This window comes from Heloderma suspectum, chromosome 2 (genome assembly GCF_057233095.1).
Source record: "Heloderma suspectum isolate Gila_16-S chromosome 2, 16-S_ref, whole genome shotgun sequence".
NCBI lineage: Eukaryota > Metazoa > Chordata > Lepidosauria > Squamata > Helodermatidae > Heloderma > Heloderma suspectum.
In genome coordinates, this window is record NC_139459.1 from 194,395,869 (window position 1) to 194,411,336 (window position 15,468).

Below are 15,468 nucleotides of genomic sequence, written 5' to 3' on the forward strand. Positions count from 1 at the left end.
CATAGTTTCTCCCGTTTTATCCATGAACTTCCTAGCTATTGACGCCAATAGTTAAGGGTGACGAGCGCAATTGCCCCGGTTATCCTCACTCACTCCTTTTCCTTGCGCCCACGGCCTGTAACCGCAGCCTGCCCCGGTGACCTTCCGCCCCGTACCCCATGTATCCTAGAGATAGCAAACAGAGCCTCAGAGGATGAGCCTCACGAAGACTACACTTCCCAAAATGCACTGCGACGTCACCGCCACTTTTTAGCGGCAAAGAGTGCGCGGGGCGGGGGCGCCTAGAAGATTATTTCTCCACCTCCCTGGCGGGAAGCGGAATGGTCTCGCCCTCCAGGTCTCTGTGGGGCCGGTCTTTAGGGTCACGTGAGAAGGGCACGAGACACACGTAGAGCGCAACAGGCAGACTCACGCGTAGAATCCAGTTTCTGGCCCGGTTTCAGCAGCAGTTTTTGGGGACTCCCTCAGGGCGGAAGCGGGAGCTGCCCATAGAAAAATCCAAGACCGTAGCCTAAGAGTCACCGAGCAACAGCGTGTCCCCCGCGCCCTCCCCCGAAAGGAAGACCACCCAAAGGTAGCACCGAAGGCAGGAATTCACGCCCCAATTCAGGACTCGCTTTGGACGGAAAGGCGGCCTAAAAAAGGCTTTCAAGCATTCAGAAGCGCCACGCGGCGGCACGCGAGGTCACGCAGCACAGGCGCCTGCAAAGAACTCGGCCTGCCCCTGCCTGGCGTGGGGCGACGGGCGACATCAGCCCTGGAGAGTGCGGCGTTTTTTAAGTTTAGGGACGACAAACTACGGTCTTAAAACAGCTGCCACTCGAAGTAAGACCCCGGTGACACAGAGCGGGGGCGCCCGCCTCTGCCGCTGCCTTTCAGGCGTCCGTTGGGCCTCTTGAGGCGCAGCTGCTCCGCAGCCCTGGAGGCCGCCCTTGCTCGAACGGGGCTGCGGGACCGTTTTCGCTTCTTCTCCGGGCGAGGGAGGCAGAGGCGCCAAAGGGGCCCGGGAGCGGCCCATCGCGGGCCCGCTGGCGGCGGCTCCTCCCGTTTCCTCTCTCTGCGCAAGCGCAGCGCTGGGGCGTTCCTTAGAAGAGGGCGGGGCCCCGCCGGGGTCGGGGGAGACGGAGGGGCGCGCTGCGCAGGAGCGGAACCCGGAAGTGGGCCCTGCCAGGCGCAGCAAGGGAATAAAAGGAGACGGAGCTCTCGGGTGAGTGGTCGGCGTGGGTGTGGCCTCTGGCCGTATTGTGGTTAGGGCCCTAGGAGGGCCCAGGATAACCGCCTGAGACTGATCTGCACCAGCCTCCCCCAACTTGGTGCCCTCTGATGGTTCCGACTACAACGCTGTAGTCCGGGGGCCGTTGCGCTCATGCCCTGCTTGTGGGTTTCCCCCGGGCAGCCGGTTGGCCACTGTGTGAACAAGACGCTGGACGAGCTGGACCCTTGGTCTGATCCAGCAGGGCTCCTCTGATGTTCATAACTCCTGTCATCCTTCCCCATCGGCCATGCTGGCTGGAGCCAATGGCCGTTGCAGTCCGAACAACTGGAGGGCGCCACGTTGGAGAAAGCTGATCTATACCGGCCTCAGAATGAGACGGGAGTATGCTGAAGTGATAAGACACTTCACAACTTCGGATTATGGGGGGGGGGTGAATTGCTCCCCCATGTAAATAACAATTGGGGAAGTGGGGGGGCATAGAGACGGTGTAGTAGTTAAAGTGTTGTACTGGGATTGGGAGACTCCGATTCAAATCCCTGCTCAGCCGTGAAACACTGTGATCTTAGGCCACCGAGCCTGACATACGTCACAGGTTTGTTGCAAAGACGGGGGTGGGGGCAGTGGACCTTGTTTGCCACTTTGAGTTACTCGGAGGAAAGGAATGATAGAAATGTCATAAATTAAAAAAAATGAATGTCTCCTTACCTAGGAAACCAGAACTGCACAAGGAAGGCTGGACTAGTCAGTTTTCTCCCAATTACATTCGTTTTCTACTAGAAGGGAGCTTTTTATCGGGGGTGGGGTTGAGGTACAGTGGGCCCCAGGGAGGCATAGGTCCGATTTGGGGGCATCTCAAAAGAACAGAGGGGCTTTGGATCCAAGGACGTCCCCAAAATCAGGATATTGTAAGTGGTAGGTCTGTGCCCTCAGAGCTTCCATGGGTGTACCAGGAGCCACTGAGGGAGACATTCCTTTCTGCCAGCAGAGAGGCACTTTTGCCCATCCCTTCCAGCCAGCAGATCCAGGGTTAGAATTGCTAAGTTTCACTAAAATCACTGCAGCTTACTTCCAAGTAAACATGGCTAGGGTTACACATACTGTAGGCACATTTTTGTAGTGATGCTCTGCAAACATTTGTCCTGCTATATAAACCTTAACTGCATAACTGGATATCAAAGACCATTTGCACAGAAGAGAACAAATTGGCTAAGTGGTGAAATTTAAAATGGAAGTATTCTGAAACTAGTGGGAAAGAATTTCCATCTAAATGAGGAGGCAGGAAGAGAGGGAGGCAATTGAAATACATATTCCTGCTCCAGAAAAGATGGCTTAGTTTTGTATATATGGATTTAAATGTGTCCATATGCTTTTAGATATTGTGAACTGCTTTGAGGCCTGAGCTTGAAAAGCAAGATACAGATCTGCTAACTAAGGCAACTATCATGCACGTGTACCTGGAAGTAAAACCTATTGAACTCCCTTCTGAGTAAAAACATACAAGATTGCACCGTTCATCTTACTTGGGTGCTATAAGTTACTGAACTTAAAACAAGCTAAGCCCACACCTCAAAAGACAGTTGGAGAAAGAGCTGCAGAACTGGAGTTTAATAGCAAATTGTAGCTTTCCTCTGTAGCTAAAAAATTGGTCATTTGGTTATATGTTTGTGTTTTACGTACCAGCAACAACTCAGTACTTACTTTGATCATATGAACTAATATCAGATGCATTCCCAAGAGCGTGGATCTTTTTAGAAAATCTGCACAGTCTACTCATAAGAGGGAAGTAACAGCAGGCATTAGTCGGGGTGGGAATAGAGTTTAAAACAGCTCAGTGAGGATTGGGTATGCTCAGTGGGCACGCTGGCTAACTATAGGGAAGGGAGAATGAAATGGAGCATCATGGAAAAGGGTATAGCTAGCCAGCTCTGCCCCCTTCATGGATCACTGCCTTGTTGTGGTGAAGGGGCTTGCGTAACTCAGTGAAGCCATAAGCTATGCCATGCAGGGCCACCCAAGATGGACAGGTCATGGCAGAGAGTTCTGACAAAATGTGGTCCACTGGAGAAGGAAATGGCAACCCACTCCAGTATTCTTGCCAAGAAAACCCCATGGAACGTATCACAAGGCTAAAAGAGATGACGCCAGAAGATGAGCCCCTCAGGTCGGAAGGTGTCCAAGATACTACTGGGGAAGAGCAGAGGGTATTTCCAAGCAGCACCAGAGGGAGGGAAGCGGCTGGGCCAAAGCCGAAAGGACACTCAGCTGTGGATGTGTCTGGTGGTGAAAAGAAAATCCAGTGCTGTAAAGAACAATATTGTTTAGGAACCTGGAATGTAAGATCAATGAATCAAGGTAAGCTGGAGGTGGTCAAACATGAGATGGCAAGATTGAACATCAACATCTTGGGAATCAGCGAACTACAATGGACAGGCATGGGCGAATATAATTCAGGTGATCATCATATCTACTACTGTGGGCAAGAATCCCTTAGAAGAAATGGAGTAGCACTCATAGTCTACAAAAGGGTGGGAAAAGCAGTACTGGGGTACAATCTTAAAAACGATAGAATGATCTCAGTACGAATCCAAGGCAAACCATTCAACATCACAGTAATTCAAGTCTCTGCCCCAACCACTGAGGCCGAAGAAGCTGAGGTTGATCGGTTCTATGAAGACCTACAACACCTTCTAGAACTAACACCAAAAAAAGATGTCCTCTTCATCATAGGGGATTGGAATGCTAAAGTAGGAACTCAAGAAATCACCGGGATAACAGGCAGGCATGGCCTTGGTGTACAAAATGAAGCAGGACAAAAGCTAATAGGGTTTTGCCAAGAGAACACACTGATCATAGCAAACACTCTTTTCCAACAGCACAAGAGACCACTCTACACATGGACATCACCAGATGGTCAATATCGAAATCAGATTGATTATGTCCTTTGCAGCCAAAGATGGAGAAGCTCTATACAGTCAGTCAAAACAAGACCTGGAGCTGACTGTGGCTCAGATCATGAGCTTCTTGTTGCAAAATTTCAGCTGAAATTGAAGAACGTAGGGAAAACCACTAAACCTTTCAGGTATGACCTCAATCATATCCCTTATGAATATACAGTGGAGGTGAGGAATAGATTTCAGGGATTAGACCTGATAGACAGAGTGCCTGAGGAACTATGGACGGAGGTCCGTAACATTGTTCAGGAGGCAGCAACGAAATCCATCCCAAAGAAAAAGAAGTGCAAGAAAGCCAAGTGGCTGTCTGATGAAGCTTTACAAGTCGCTGAAGAAAGAAGGGAAGCGAAAAGCAAGGGAGAGAGGGGAAGATATATCCAACTGAATGCAGAGTTCCAGAGAATAGCAAGGAGAGACAAGAAGGCCTTCTTAAATGAACAATGCAAAGAAATCGAGGAAAACAACAGAATGGGAAAGACTAGAGATCTCTTCAAGAAAATCGGAGATCTCAAGGGAACGTTTTGTGCAAAGACGGGCATGATAAAGGACAAAGAAGGCAGGGACCTAACAGAAACAGATGAGATTAAGAAGAGGTGGCAAGAATACACAGAAGAACTATACAGGAAAGATCTGAATGTCCCTGTTAGCCATGATAGTGCGGTCACTGAACTTGAGCCGGACATCCTAGAGAGTGAAGTCAAGTGGGCCTTAGGAAGCATTAGTAACAACAAAGCTAGCGCAGATGACAGTCTTCCAGCTGAGCTATTTAAAATCCTAAAAGATGATGCTGTTAAAGTGCTGCATTCAATATGCTAACAAATTTGGAACACTCAACAATGGCCGCAAGACTGGAAAAGGTCAGTTTACATTCCAGTTCCAAAGAAGGGCAATTGCGCTCATTTCACATGCCAGCAAGGTGATGCTCAAAATCCTACAAGCTAGGCTTCAGCAGTATGCGAACCGAGAACTACCGGAAGTACAAGCGGGGTTTCGAAGAGGCAGAGGAACTAGAGGTCAAATCGCCAACTTTCGCTGGATCATGGAGAAAGCAAGAGAATTCCAGAAAAATGTCTATTTCTGCTTCATTGACTACGCTAAAGCCTTTGATTGTGTGGATCACAACAAACTCTGGCAAATTCTTAAAGTGATGGGAGTACCAGACCACCTTACCTGTCTCCTGAGAAACCTGTACGAGGGTCAAGAAGCAACAGTAAGAACCAGACATGGAACAACCAAGTAGTTCAAAATTGGGAAAGGAGTACGACAAGGCTGCATATTGTCGCCCTGCTTATTTAACTTATATGCAGAGTACATCATGAGAAACGCCAGGTTGGATGAATCACAGGTCGGAATTAAGATTGCCGGGAGAATTATCAACAACCTCCGATATGCAGACGATACCACCCTAATGGCAGAAAGCGAAGAGGATCTCAAGAGCCTCTTGTTGAGGGTGAAAGAGGAGAGTGCCAAAGCTGGTTTGAAACTCAACATTAAAAAAACGAAGATCATGGCATCTGGCCCCATCACTTCCTGGCATATAGAAGGGGAAGAAATCGAAGCAGTGACAGATTTTACTTTCTTGGGCTCCAAGATCACCGCAGATGGTGACTGTAGCCATGAAATTAAAAGACGCCTGCTCCTTGGGAGGAAAGCTATGGCAAACCTAGACAGCATAGTAAGAAGCAGAGACATCACCTTGCCGACAAAGGTCCGTCTAATCAAAGTGATGGTTTTCCCAGTAGTAATATATGGCTGTGAGAGCTGGACTATAAGGAAGGCTGAGCACCGAAGAATTGATGCTTTCGAACTGTGGTGCTGGAGAAGACTCTTACGAGTCTCCTGGACTGCAAGGAGGTCAAATCAGTCCATCCTAAAGGAAATCAACCCTGAGTGCTCATTGGAAGGACAGATACTGAAACTGAAGCTCAAATATTTTGGCCACCTAATGCGAAGAGAAAACTCTCTGGAAAAGACCCTGATGCTGGGAAAGATTGAAGGCAAAAGGAGAAGGTGACGGCAGAGGATGAGATGGCTAGATAGTATCACTGATGCAATGAATATGAACTTGAGCACACTCCGGGAGAGAAGGCAGGACAGGAAGGCCTGGCATGCTATGGTCCATGGGGTCACGAAGAGTCGGACACGACTGAACAACAACAAGCCAGCTCTGCACTGTAACATTTTATTGCAGGTCCCACTTGTGCTCTAGAAAATTATTTCTATTTTGTATTGCATCCACTCCAGTTATCAGGGTAATTTTTTATTTCCTTATGCTAACTCTTGCTATATTAAAACTGGTATATTCAGTAGCGCACATTAATATACATGTGTATAGAGAAAAAATCCCCACCTTCCACTGCATGCCTCTTATATGGTATTGCCTACATAAATTCATACTATAATATGAACAGGTAGATTCTTCAAGTTGTCACCAAAGGTATAATACCTTCCTTGCTTTACACCTTTTAAAGCTCCTCTGCAGTATGACGCTGGGAGAGGCAAGCAGCATGTAAACTCCCAGAAGGGTTATGAGAAGGTGGGGGAGAACAGGGAAGAAGGTAATAAATGTAATTTTAAAGGCCTTTCCTTATGATTGCATAAGATATTTTTCATTAACCTTAACAGTATACTGGGAAATGTTTGATCTCAAAAGTCAAACTTTAACCTATAAAAGCAGTGCCCATTGTAAATAGGCAGTGGATATGCAAAGTGGTGAAATCATCAACACACACCTTTCTACTCTTTGCCTTTTGACTGGTCTCTCGAACCTTCACCTGGCCCCCAAACCTTCCCTATCAATTTGTCCATTTGCCTGCCAAGACCTCACACCTGTCCACCTTAATTCTTTTGAGAAAAGTATCTACCTAGCATCAGAATCCTTCTTTTGAGCCTCTTTTTACCAAGAAAGCAGAGGAGTGAATATTCATGTTACACAATGTATGTATGGTTAGGGCCAGTGACGTATGTGGGGGGCAGGTGACTGAAAAACTCCTAGGAAGAAAATGGAGCTTGGGTATATTCACAGAAGCCATACCAGTCCTCAATTTTCTTTCTAAAATGTGGCTTTCTGTTAGAACAAGAATTCTCCCAAACAATTTAAGAACAAACTTTGTTCCCTCTCAAACCGTTTCCCTTATGTCCTTGACTTGGGGAGGAGCCACTTGCCCTGTGAAAATTTACTGTAATAGCATTGCTGTGATCTGTTATTTGGAAAGGGTTGCCACATGATCACTCATGAGATAAACAACCATGTAAATGGCAAGGTGGGTGGAGATCACTGTTCCTTACAGAAATATAGTGACCCCACACACTGAATCAAGATGCGTCAGAAATCCTGGAATTTCTTGTCTATGTAGATAGGTTCCAAGGGCCACTTCACATTTGCGTGGCTTGTATTTTTTTGAGCATGTACATACAGTAAACACTTAGTTGCCAATGCACATCTCTTGATAGTTGTTGTGCAATACATATTGGAAATGTGCCTTCCCACCTAAAAAGGGAAGCTGCCTGAATCTTGACTTTGTAAGCAAGTTATTGTTCATTTACGGAGGTAGTATTCTGAATGGGGTGACACAATCAATCTAAGAGGACAGCATTTCCTCCTTCTCTGTAAACCCCTTTAAGCCATTAAGTGGGGGAAAGAGATCTTACATTGCATCAAAGATGTGCTGCTATAAGGATATGTAAACTTTTGAGTAACTGCTCTTCATCAGGTAAAGTGGAAAACATCCTGTTCTGAAGGAGCAACGTAACAGAGCTGGTGCCTCTTCAGTCTGCCTAAGAGATTAATTCAGTTTCTTGTTGGATCAACCTCTGATGCTCTCAGGCCATGTGGCCTTCACTGCTGCTTGGCAGCCATTCCCCATTTGGTGCATTCTAGTATGTTGGACTACAACTCCCATCAGCCACCACCAACATGCCCACGTGTCAGTATACCAAATTGGGAAAGACTGGGCTATGGGTATACAGCTGTTTAAATCACCATGAAGTACCTTACTAGTTCTTGGGCTATGCAAACTTAAAATAGTGACTCAGTTTTTTGCTTTCTCCACAGCAATAATGGTTTCTGCAAAGCAGCTGGCTGATTTTGGCTACAAGGCATTTTCAGGCTCCATGATGCTCCTTACACTGTATGGTGGCTACCTCTGTAGTGTCCGAGCATATCGCTATTTTAAGAAACAGAGTACACTGAAGCAACTTGAGCAGCAGGAGATAAATGCAGAAGCTGTTAAGGACTGAACAATATCTGACCATAGGATGCTTAATGAGTATGAGATTGGTGTGCTGCAGCAGATACTCCTATCAAAAAGTACAGCTCTGGAAATCTCTGCCATAGAGAATGGGCGCTTCAGACTATGATGTTTACAAGGATGGAAACGCCTATGTGATTATGTAGACATTAAATATTTTGCATGCAGCTTCTCTCCTGGTTTCTGTAAACAGAAGCTGATAACATAATCTAACTATAAAAGATGTGTTCACAGAACGGTTTCCTCTATATTTTCATGTCCTCCATTTAAAGGGGAGAAACTAAGTAGGACGAACCCTTGTTGCTCCAGGGATCAGCAGGGTCGGATAGGGGCAAAATGGCTGCAAAAGAGCTGTCTGGCAGGTTTGCTGCTAGTAGCAATCATGCTTAAGCTGCTTCTTCCTTTAGCTGCCTGGCCCTCAGAGGAAAGGGAACGACAGCAAGAGGGAAGGAGAGCAGCCCACTCTCCTACACTTATCTTTTCTAGGCTATGTCAGGTGAGAAAGCTAGAGGAAAGTAAGTGGGAAATGATAGACAGAAACAGATATATTGGCAAGCGTTTATGGTAGGGTTCTTAAAGAGACCAGCACAGAACCTGCTTCCCAGCCATGAGGCAGAGCTGGTCTGGGAGGATGGGTGTGCCTCCCTCTAGAGGAGTCAGAAGTGAAGCTGGCCCTGCCTCCTTCTGGTGAGATGGGTAATCCCAAAGGATCTAGAATACCCTCCTTACTCTTCCGGGGAACTTTAGTTTCAGCCTTTTGCAGCACTGTTACATGACAAGCAACATTTACACAATGATTAAACTTAATAATTAAACAGGAGCACTATGGTGGAAGGCTAGACATCCCTGCATTATGACTTTGAAAAAGATGTTAGTGCTTTCCTCTCTGGACATAGCTTGGAAGCTGATAGAAGTGGGGGCACCCAGGCTGATGACCTAACTGGATGTTATGGAAAACAGAAAGTTGCTTGACATCTAGTAGAATTTGCTTCACTGTCATGACCTAACAATGTTCCTCCATCAGCAGCAGCCAATAATCTGGAGCACAGGTCAGGAAACAATGTCAGAACAGAAGGGATGTTTGCACTAGATGTTACAGAAGCAGTAGGAATTTGATACCATGTATTTACTGTTGCACCTAGCTTGATCCTAAGGGTTATGAGCATCTCTCCATGAATTTACTATCTTACTTTCAGAGGGTCATTCTCGAGATTCTTATTTCTAACATATGAAAAAAAAGGAAAAGCGATGATAATTTCCCCTATCTCTTAATTTATCACTCTAAAAGTCTCTTATATACACACTTCTGTTCAAGGTGCATAAGCATCAAAATATGTAAATTTCAGTTAGGTATCCTTTGCTATCTAATTGTATTTCCAACTTGGGCATTTTGAGTAATAAAAAGATTCCTGATGTGATGGGCTGCAGAGAATTTTCTTCATCAAAGAGCTATGAATATAGGAAAAGACTAACTAAAAATTTACATGAACTTCGATGAAGCATAAGTGTTCAACATGCGGTTGAATAGCCAGAGATAGGGAGACATTTCTTCTAAACTGGACTCTTGACGCAGAACAATTTGGTAGTACTGTAACAATACCATGAAAGGGTAATTAGCAGCTTTTGGCTCCTTTTCTGGATTTCACAGCTTGTATAACAAAGGAGGCTGCTTTGAACTGTAAGAGACATCGAAGGCTGCACTATGGGCCGTCTTACACATGACACTGGCCCCTATGTGCTCCTTGGGAGTATACCGAGCTATTGCTAGGTTCCCATGTAAAGGCTCCCATTTGTGAGAGCTAGCACCTCTACATGGATGGTGAATATCATTTACACTGGGATTAGATCAGCAACAGTACCTACTAATATGCACCCATTTTTCTGCAGAGTCGAAACAGCCGGTTCATCATATATTAATCCTATACAATTTGGCAATGGTAAAGAAGTTAGCAAAATATAACTGAAGTCCATATTCCAGATGACTTTCCTCAGTAAAGCAAAATTCACAGATCCTGTTCTTCAAGCAATGTTTTTAATCACAGAGTAAACAATAGTATAAAATGATAATAACTCAGGGAGTTTTCAGAGTCCTCTTCCATCTACCCTGAAGTACCATTAAGTAAAAAGAGGGTGTGTGGGGGGAACCGAAGACCATGTGTGGAAATCGATCCATACCAGTGGTATCATACCACAAGACTCTAAAGCAGATGCAGCACCCTTGCTTCTCTTCTGAAAATACAGAATTGTGAACTTGCCTCTATGGAAAAGTCAGCAACAGACACCAGATCATCCATGTCTATTATCCTAGCACATAAATCTATCCACCTCTTTCTGTAATTCCTATGTGACTTCAAATCCATAGAGTTTGTAGGAAAAGTGGGTGATTTTAAAGATCACCCACTTTGGAGATGGTACTCCACTAAAAAAGAAAAAGAATGCCAGCTTTTGTTTTCCACCCCACAAAAAGCAGGCATAAAACTTTATTTGTGATTGGGATGCCATGCGCTAATAAGCATAGCCTTCAGTCTGTATGCCTCTTATCACAGCCACCAGGTTGCTATGTCTAGTTGTGGCACAGCCAAGGACACAACTTTGGCCCTTGTTGCCAGCAGCATGGAATCAGTGAAATTAGACTAGACCATACTGTAAAAAAAATCCTGGACTGCAGTCAGACAGAACCTGTTTGAAATCAGAGCCCCAGCCCCAGCCCAAATATTTTCCCTCTTAAGCTTCAGCCAGTTTAAAAAAGCAACCCACAACCCTCTCCCTTCCCGCCAGCCCACCGCTTGCCCCCCCCCCCGCAACAAATATGGGCTACCATTAAATACAAAATGGCTTATTTTCTTTAAAAGTGAAACTGGAAACAGTTGCGCTGTACCAGTTTCAGATCTGCTGGAGGATTTGGGGGCAACGGGACAGCCTGATTAAAGATTTTTGGGGACTGTGAAGGTAACATATCTAGACATTTGAACAAAAGTCTGTATTTTCTGGAGGCCTTCTTGGCCCCTGTTTTTACTCCTCTTCTGCCCACTGGCCGCTAGTTACGTGGCCGTTAATCCGATTGGCATCATTGCTTGAAGAGCTAAAGATTCCTTTTCTGTTGTTTGAAGTTACATCTTCCTCTTCAGAGCTACTTTCAACATCACTGCGCTCATCTTTTGCTACCTGAAAGAAGAAGGTTAAGTTTATCACAAAGGAGAATTTTTTTGATAATGAGTTAAGCACCAGCTCAGTGTAGCATCCACATTGCTACATTTAGCTGTTGTTTAAACAGTACAGCTTTCAACTTCAGATACGAAGCTTGAGAACTTGAGAAAAGCAATCAGGGAAAAACAATGTACAGAAAATAAGAGGGATAGCCCCCAGACGCCTCCATGGCAACAAAGGTAAGTAAGCTTCTGTGAAAGCTTCCTCTAGAAAGACAGTTTTGCACCAAGATCTGAAAGAGCATGTTGGGAGAGGTGGGAGGCACCATATTAGATGTGGGTACTATTTTTAGGCTTCTTTTTAGATCACCTTACTATCCTCAGGGGGAAAGGAAAAACAGTATTACTTATGCATTTCCATTCTCCACATAAATAACTTTATTTATAAGATAATCCTATTTCCTGCCTTTCCACTTTTGAAAAATGCCCAAGATGGCTAACAATCAAAATTAAAGTATTTAAAACAAAGAAAACCAACCTTAAAAAAAGTAAAAAATAACCAACCCAACAGGTTAAAACAACTGCCAGAATAAAAAAAATATTTTAAGGATACTTGTAAATATCTTAAGGTGGTAGCAAATTACAATAAAGAAGCAGCCAGCTGGATCTCCCAGGGCATAGAGTTCCACAACCTGTTTGCCAAGTGCATCTCACATAAAGGCAGCACACAGAAGAGCCTCTCCAACAGATCTCAAAGGACAGACAATGTCATATGAGAGGAGATAGAATAGTAGAATCATAGAATAGTAGGGTTGGAAGGGGCCTACAAGGCCATCGAGTCCAACCCCCTGCTCATACCTAGAGATGGTCCTCTAGGTATCCTAGTCATAAATAGTTTATAGCTTTAAAGGTAATATCCAGCACTTGAATCGAAGACTGGAAATGGACTGTAGCCAGTGCAACTGGAGCAGCAAAAGAAGTTGCTCATTCCACAGAACCAGCTCATCAGGACTTCCGCTAAGGCCTTTTGCAACAACTGCAGCCCCACATAGTACATTGTAGTAGCCCTGTCTGCTACCCTGCAGATCTACTCGAGAAATTCTGGGTGAAGACAGCAATCATGAATGATGAAAGAAGACTTCAAGGGTGCTCACTTGTGGAGGCGGGGGTACCTTACTGGCTGGGGCCTTACGACTGAAGCCACGCATGTCATTTCTCCCCGTTCACTCTCCTGGCTGCATAATGGTGTCGCTTCCTCCTGCAGTGGCACAACTCATGATATATCCCTCCCACTGAGAACTTGAGTGCAACCAAGCTCTGCTTGGTTAGGGGTGCCCTCTGTTTTCTCCAGGTCCCAATTCCTCCACCCTAAGAAATTCAAGATGGGGACTGGAAAGAAATAGGTAGCCTGTCATATGGCTCTTTTACCTCTTCCTCACCCATTTTGGTATTAAAGAACCACAACAATAAGCATGGCGCTGAAAACCAACCTTGCATGCAATGTGGAGAGACATAAAACAGATGGAAAAAGATCAGTCCACAGAATGCCTCTTAGCTCCTCAAGGAAGAGGCAGGGAGCTTTAGAATGCTACTTATTCTAACAAGTAACCATTTAAACATAGAACACTCTTTTTTAAGGACAGTCCAAGAACTCAAAAAGATCAGATGTAATTTCTGTATTATAGCAAATTTTCACATGACAAAAATCACCGAAGTCCAACTTTGCATCAGGTGTACATGGATAAATCAAAATTAATGTGCATTAAGCTGGGGAAGGAAAAGGAACTAAACATATCCACCAAGACAAGTTTAAAGCAGAACGGAGTGTCAAGCATTTAGAGATCAAGTTAAATGCAGTTCTTTCACAAGTTGTCAACTTGAAGACTTCCTGATAGCTTATATTCAAGAAGATCTGGAATGATGGGATAAATTTGATTGGCCCCTTGTTGATCTTTATTAATAAGAAAGTTGTTTCTACCCAAAAACTTTGTTCTGGTTCTGTAATACCCCTTTAATGGTCACCTCGACTTTGTTAATGACCAAAACTGCTCAATAACTTTATTTGATGGGGCAAAAAATGCTCAGGTAAAGTAGAACATTGCAGAAGTTTCAAATCTGAAGGTACATTATGAGGCTGCCTGAATTAGTTAGTTGGGACTAAGTTCCATTATGAAGGCAGTTGGAATATGTAGCTATATAGATGGTAACTGGTCCCACATAAAGCTAACAGAATTGATGGTACCAATCATATCAATTGTTGGAGATGTCAGATTTTAAATACCAAATTTAAGTATAACTGGCAGGAATGTCTACCAGTATATGACTTGTAAAAGTGCTAGATGATCTTATTAGGCTAATTAAATTACCTCACCTTGGTTAACCACAAAGTGCTATTTGGAAATTTGTTATTAGCAGCAAAAGTAATTATTGCCAAGTAACGGAAACTTAAAACTTTCTGGTGTAAGAATGGATGGGAGAGGCCTCGAGGGAAGCTGAAATGGACAAACCAAATGGTTTGATACGTATGTGAGAAGGAATGATTAAAATAGGTGAGTCTTTTATTTGATACTGGAACACCTACTGTAAATACCCTTCTATAGAAAAGTGTATTTCTTCTGTTAATTATGAATGTGGTCCATGTAAGATTACTTTTCGTATTTATAATTAATTGTATTTGTTTATATTTACATATATTTAGAATAAAAGAAAAAATAGGGACACAGGCATTTATAATAATTACTAGAGGCAGTTCCTGAGTGACGTTATGCCATGCAGTTCTTGATTTAGTATTCCCAAAGACATATGCAAAACAGGCTTGGTGTTATTTATGGGACCAAATCCTGCCATATTATGTAACCTTTTGCGTTATGTGGACGTTTTTAGCAGACAAAGAAGAATTCCGTAAAATTCCAATGTTATACCTGCGATAAGAAAATCAGGTCCAGTAAAATTCCCAATCCATTTTGTATTTATTGTTTACCTGACTTACCACAAGGTGGCAATATATTACTGCTGACATAAGAGTTAAGGCTAAGGCATGAAGTGTTATTGGCAAACAAGGTTGAAGTGCTCAAGTCATAAACAGCTATCGAATGATTTTATATTACCATTATAGCACTTGCCAAGGACAGACTCTACACCCATGAACCTGCAACTAACAGCACTGATTTACATAACACTCAAGACAATTTCCTCTGTGGCTAACATGCACATGGTGTGCTTAGACTAACCTCACCCTTGATGACTCTCAGCCAGTCGTGTGGACTTTGAACAACCCTAGCAAGACACACAGAAAGAATGGCAGAGCTACCACGAGTGGCAAGTTAATGATTGCTAGGGCCAGGTGCAGATGCCTACTTCTCAGAGCTGCAAATATCCTGCTCTTGCCTGAGATTTCTTGTATTCTAACTGCCACACTTTTTAGAAATCATAAAACAAAAGGGAGGGCAAGAAGAATTAACAACCTGCACTCTGTTGTAAAGCCATCTGTGACCATGCTTTTCCTAATGCAGGCACTAAGAATGCTATCTGGTAGGGCTCTAAGCCTCCAAATGCCAGATTCTAGGGCATTCATAGCTTGTGGCGATTTTAATCTTTTAACACTCTGGGGATCTGGATCCATATTCTTAGGGAATGCTCGCATGGATCTGCCCTTCTCTTACATCAGCAGGAGTAGACCTAGCTTTATGATCCTTAACTTCATGAAGACCCTCATGCAGGGGTAGCCTGGGCGCTATGCAGCATCTGCTCAACAGAAACTTACCGACTGTCATAATCGTAACATTCCAGAGACAAGAAAAGACATTCTCACTTTGGGAAACGATTAATTTGCTAGGCTCTCAAGTTTAATGTGCTCTTTTATTCAGCCTCAAAAATAAATTAATTAATAAACTGTGTGATTTAGG

At 44.1% G+C, this 15,468-nt stretch overlaps 2 protein-coding genes across 3 annotated transcripts in view; one reads left to right on the plus strand and one right to left on the minus strand.

Moving 5' to 3' along the window:
* The first annotated feature begins 414 nt into the window (after window positions 1-414).
* COX14 (cytochrome c oxidase assembly factor COX14) lies at window positions 415-9,834 on the plus strand. Of its 2 annotated transcripts, none has more exons than XM_084837157.1 (2): window positions 415-574; window positions 8,222-9,834. In XM_084837157.1, exon 2 carries the CDS (start codon window positions 8,227-8,229, stop codon window positions 8,404-8,406), a length of 180 nt encoding a protein of 59 aa, XP_084693283.1. In that variant the 5' UTR covers window positions 415-574; window positions 8,222-8,226; the 3' UTR covers window positions 8,407-9,834. The 2 variants fall into 2 exon arrangements, with proteins under 2 accessions (XP_084693283.1, XP_084693281.1); XM_084837155.1 differs by lacking the exon at window positions 415-574 and adding an exon at window positions 1,100-1,207.
* Window positions 9,835-10,432: 598 nt separating this feature from the next.
* Window positions 10,433-15,468, minus strand: part of CERS5 (ceramide synthase 5) — a 58,022-nt gene continuing 52,986 nt past the window's right edge. Inside the window, exon 10 of the mRNA XM_084837151.1 lies at window positions 10,433-11,582. Coding sequence (XP_084693277.1) covers window positions 11,430-11,582 — 153 coding nt within the window. The 3' untranslated portion in view covers window positions 10,433-11,429. The remainder of the gene's footprint in view (window positions 11,583-15,468) is intronic.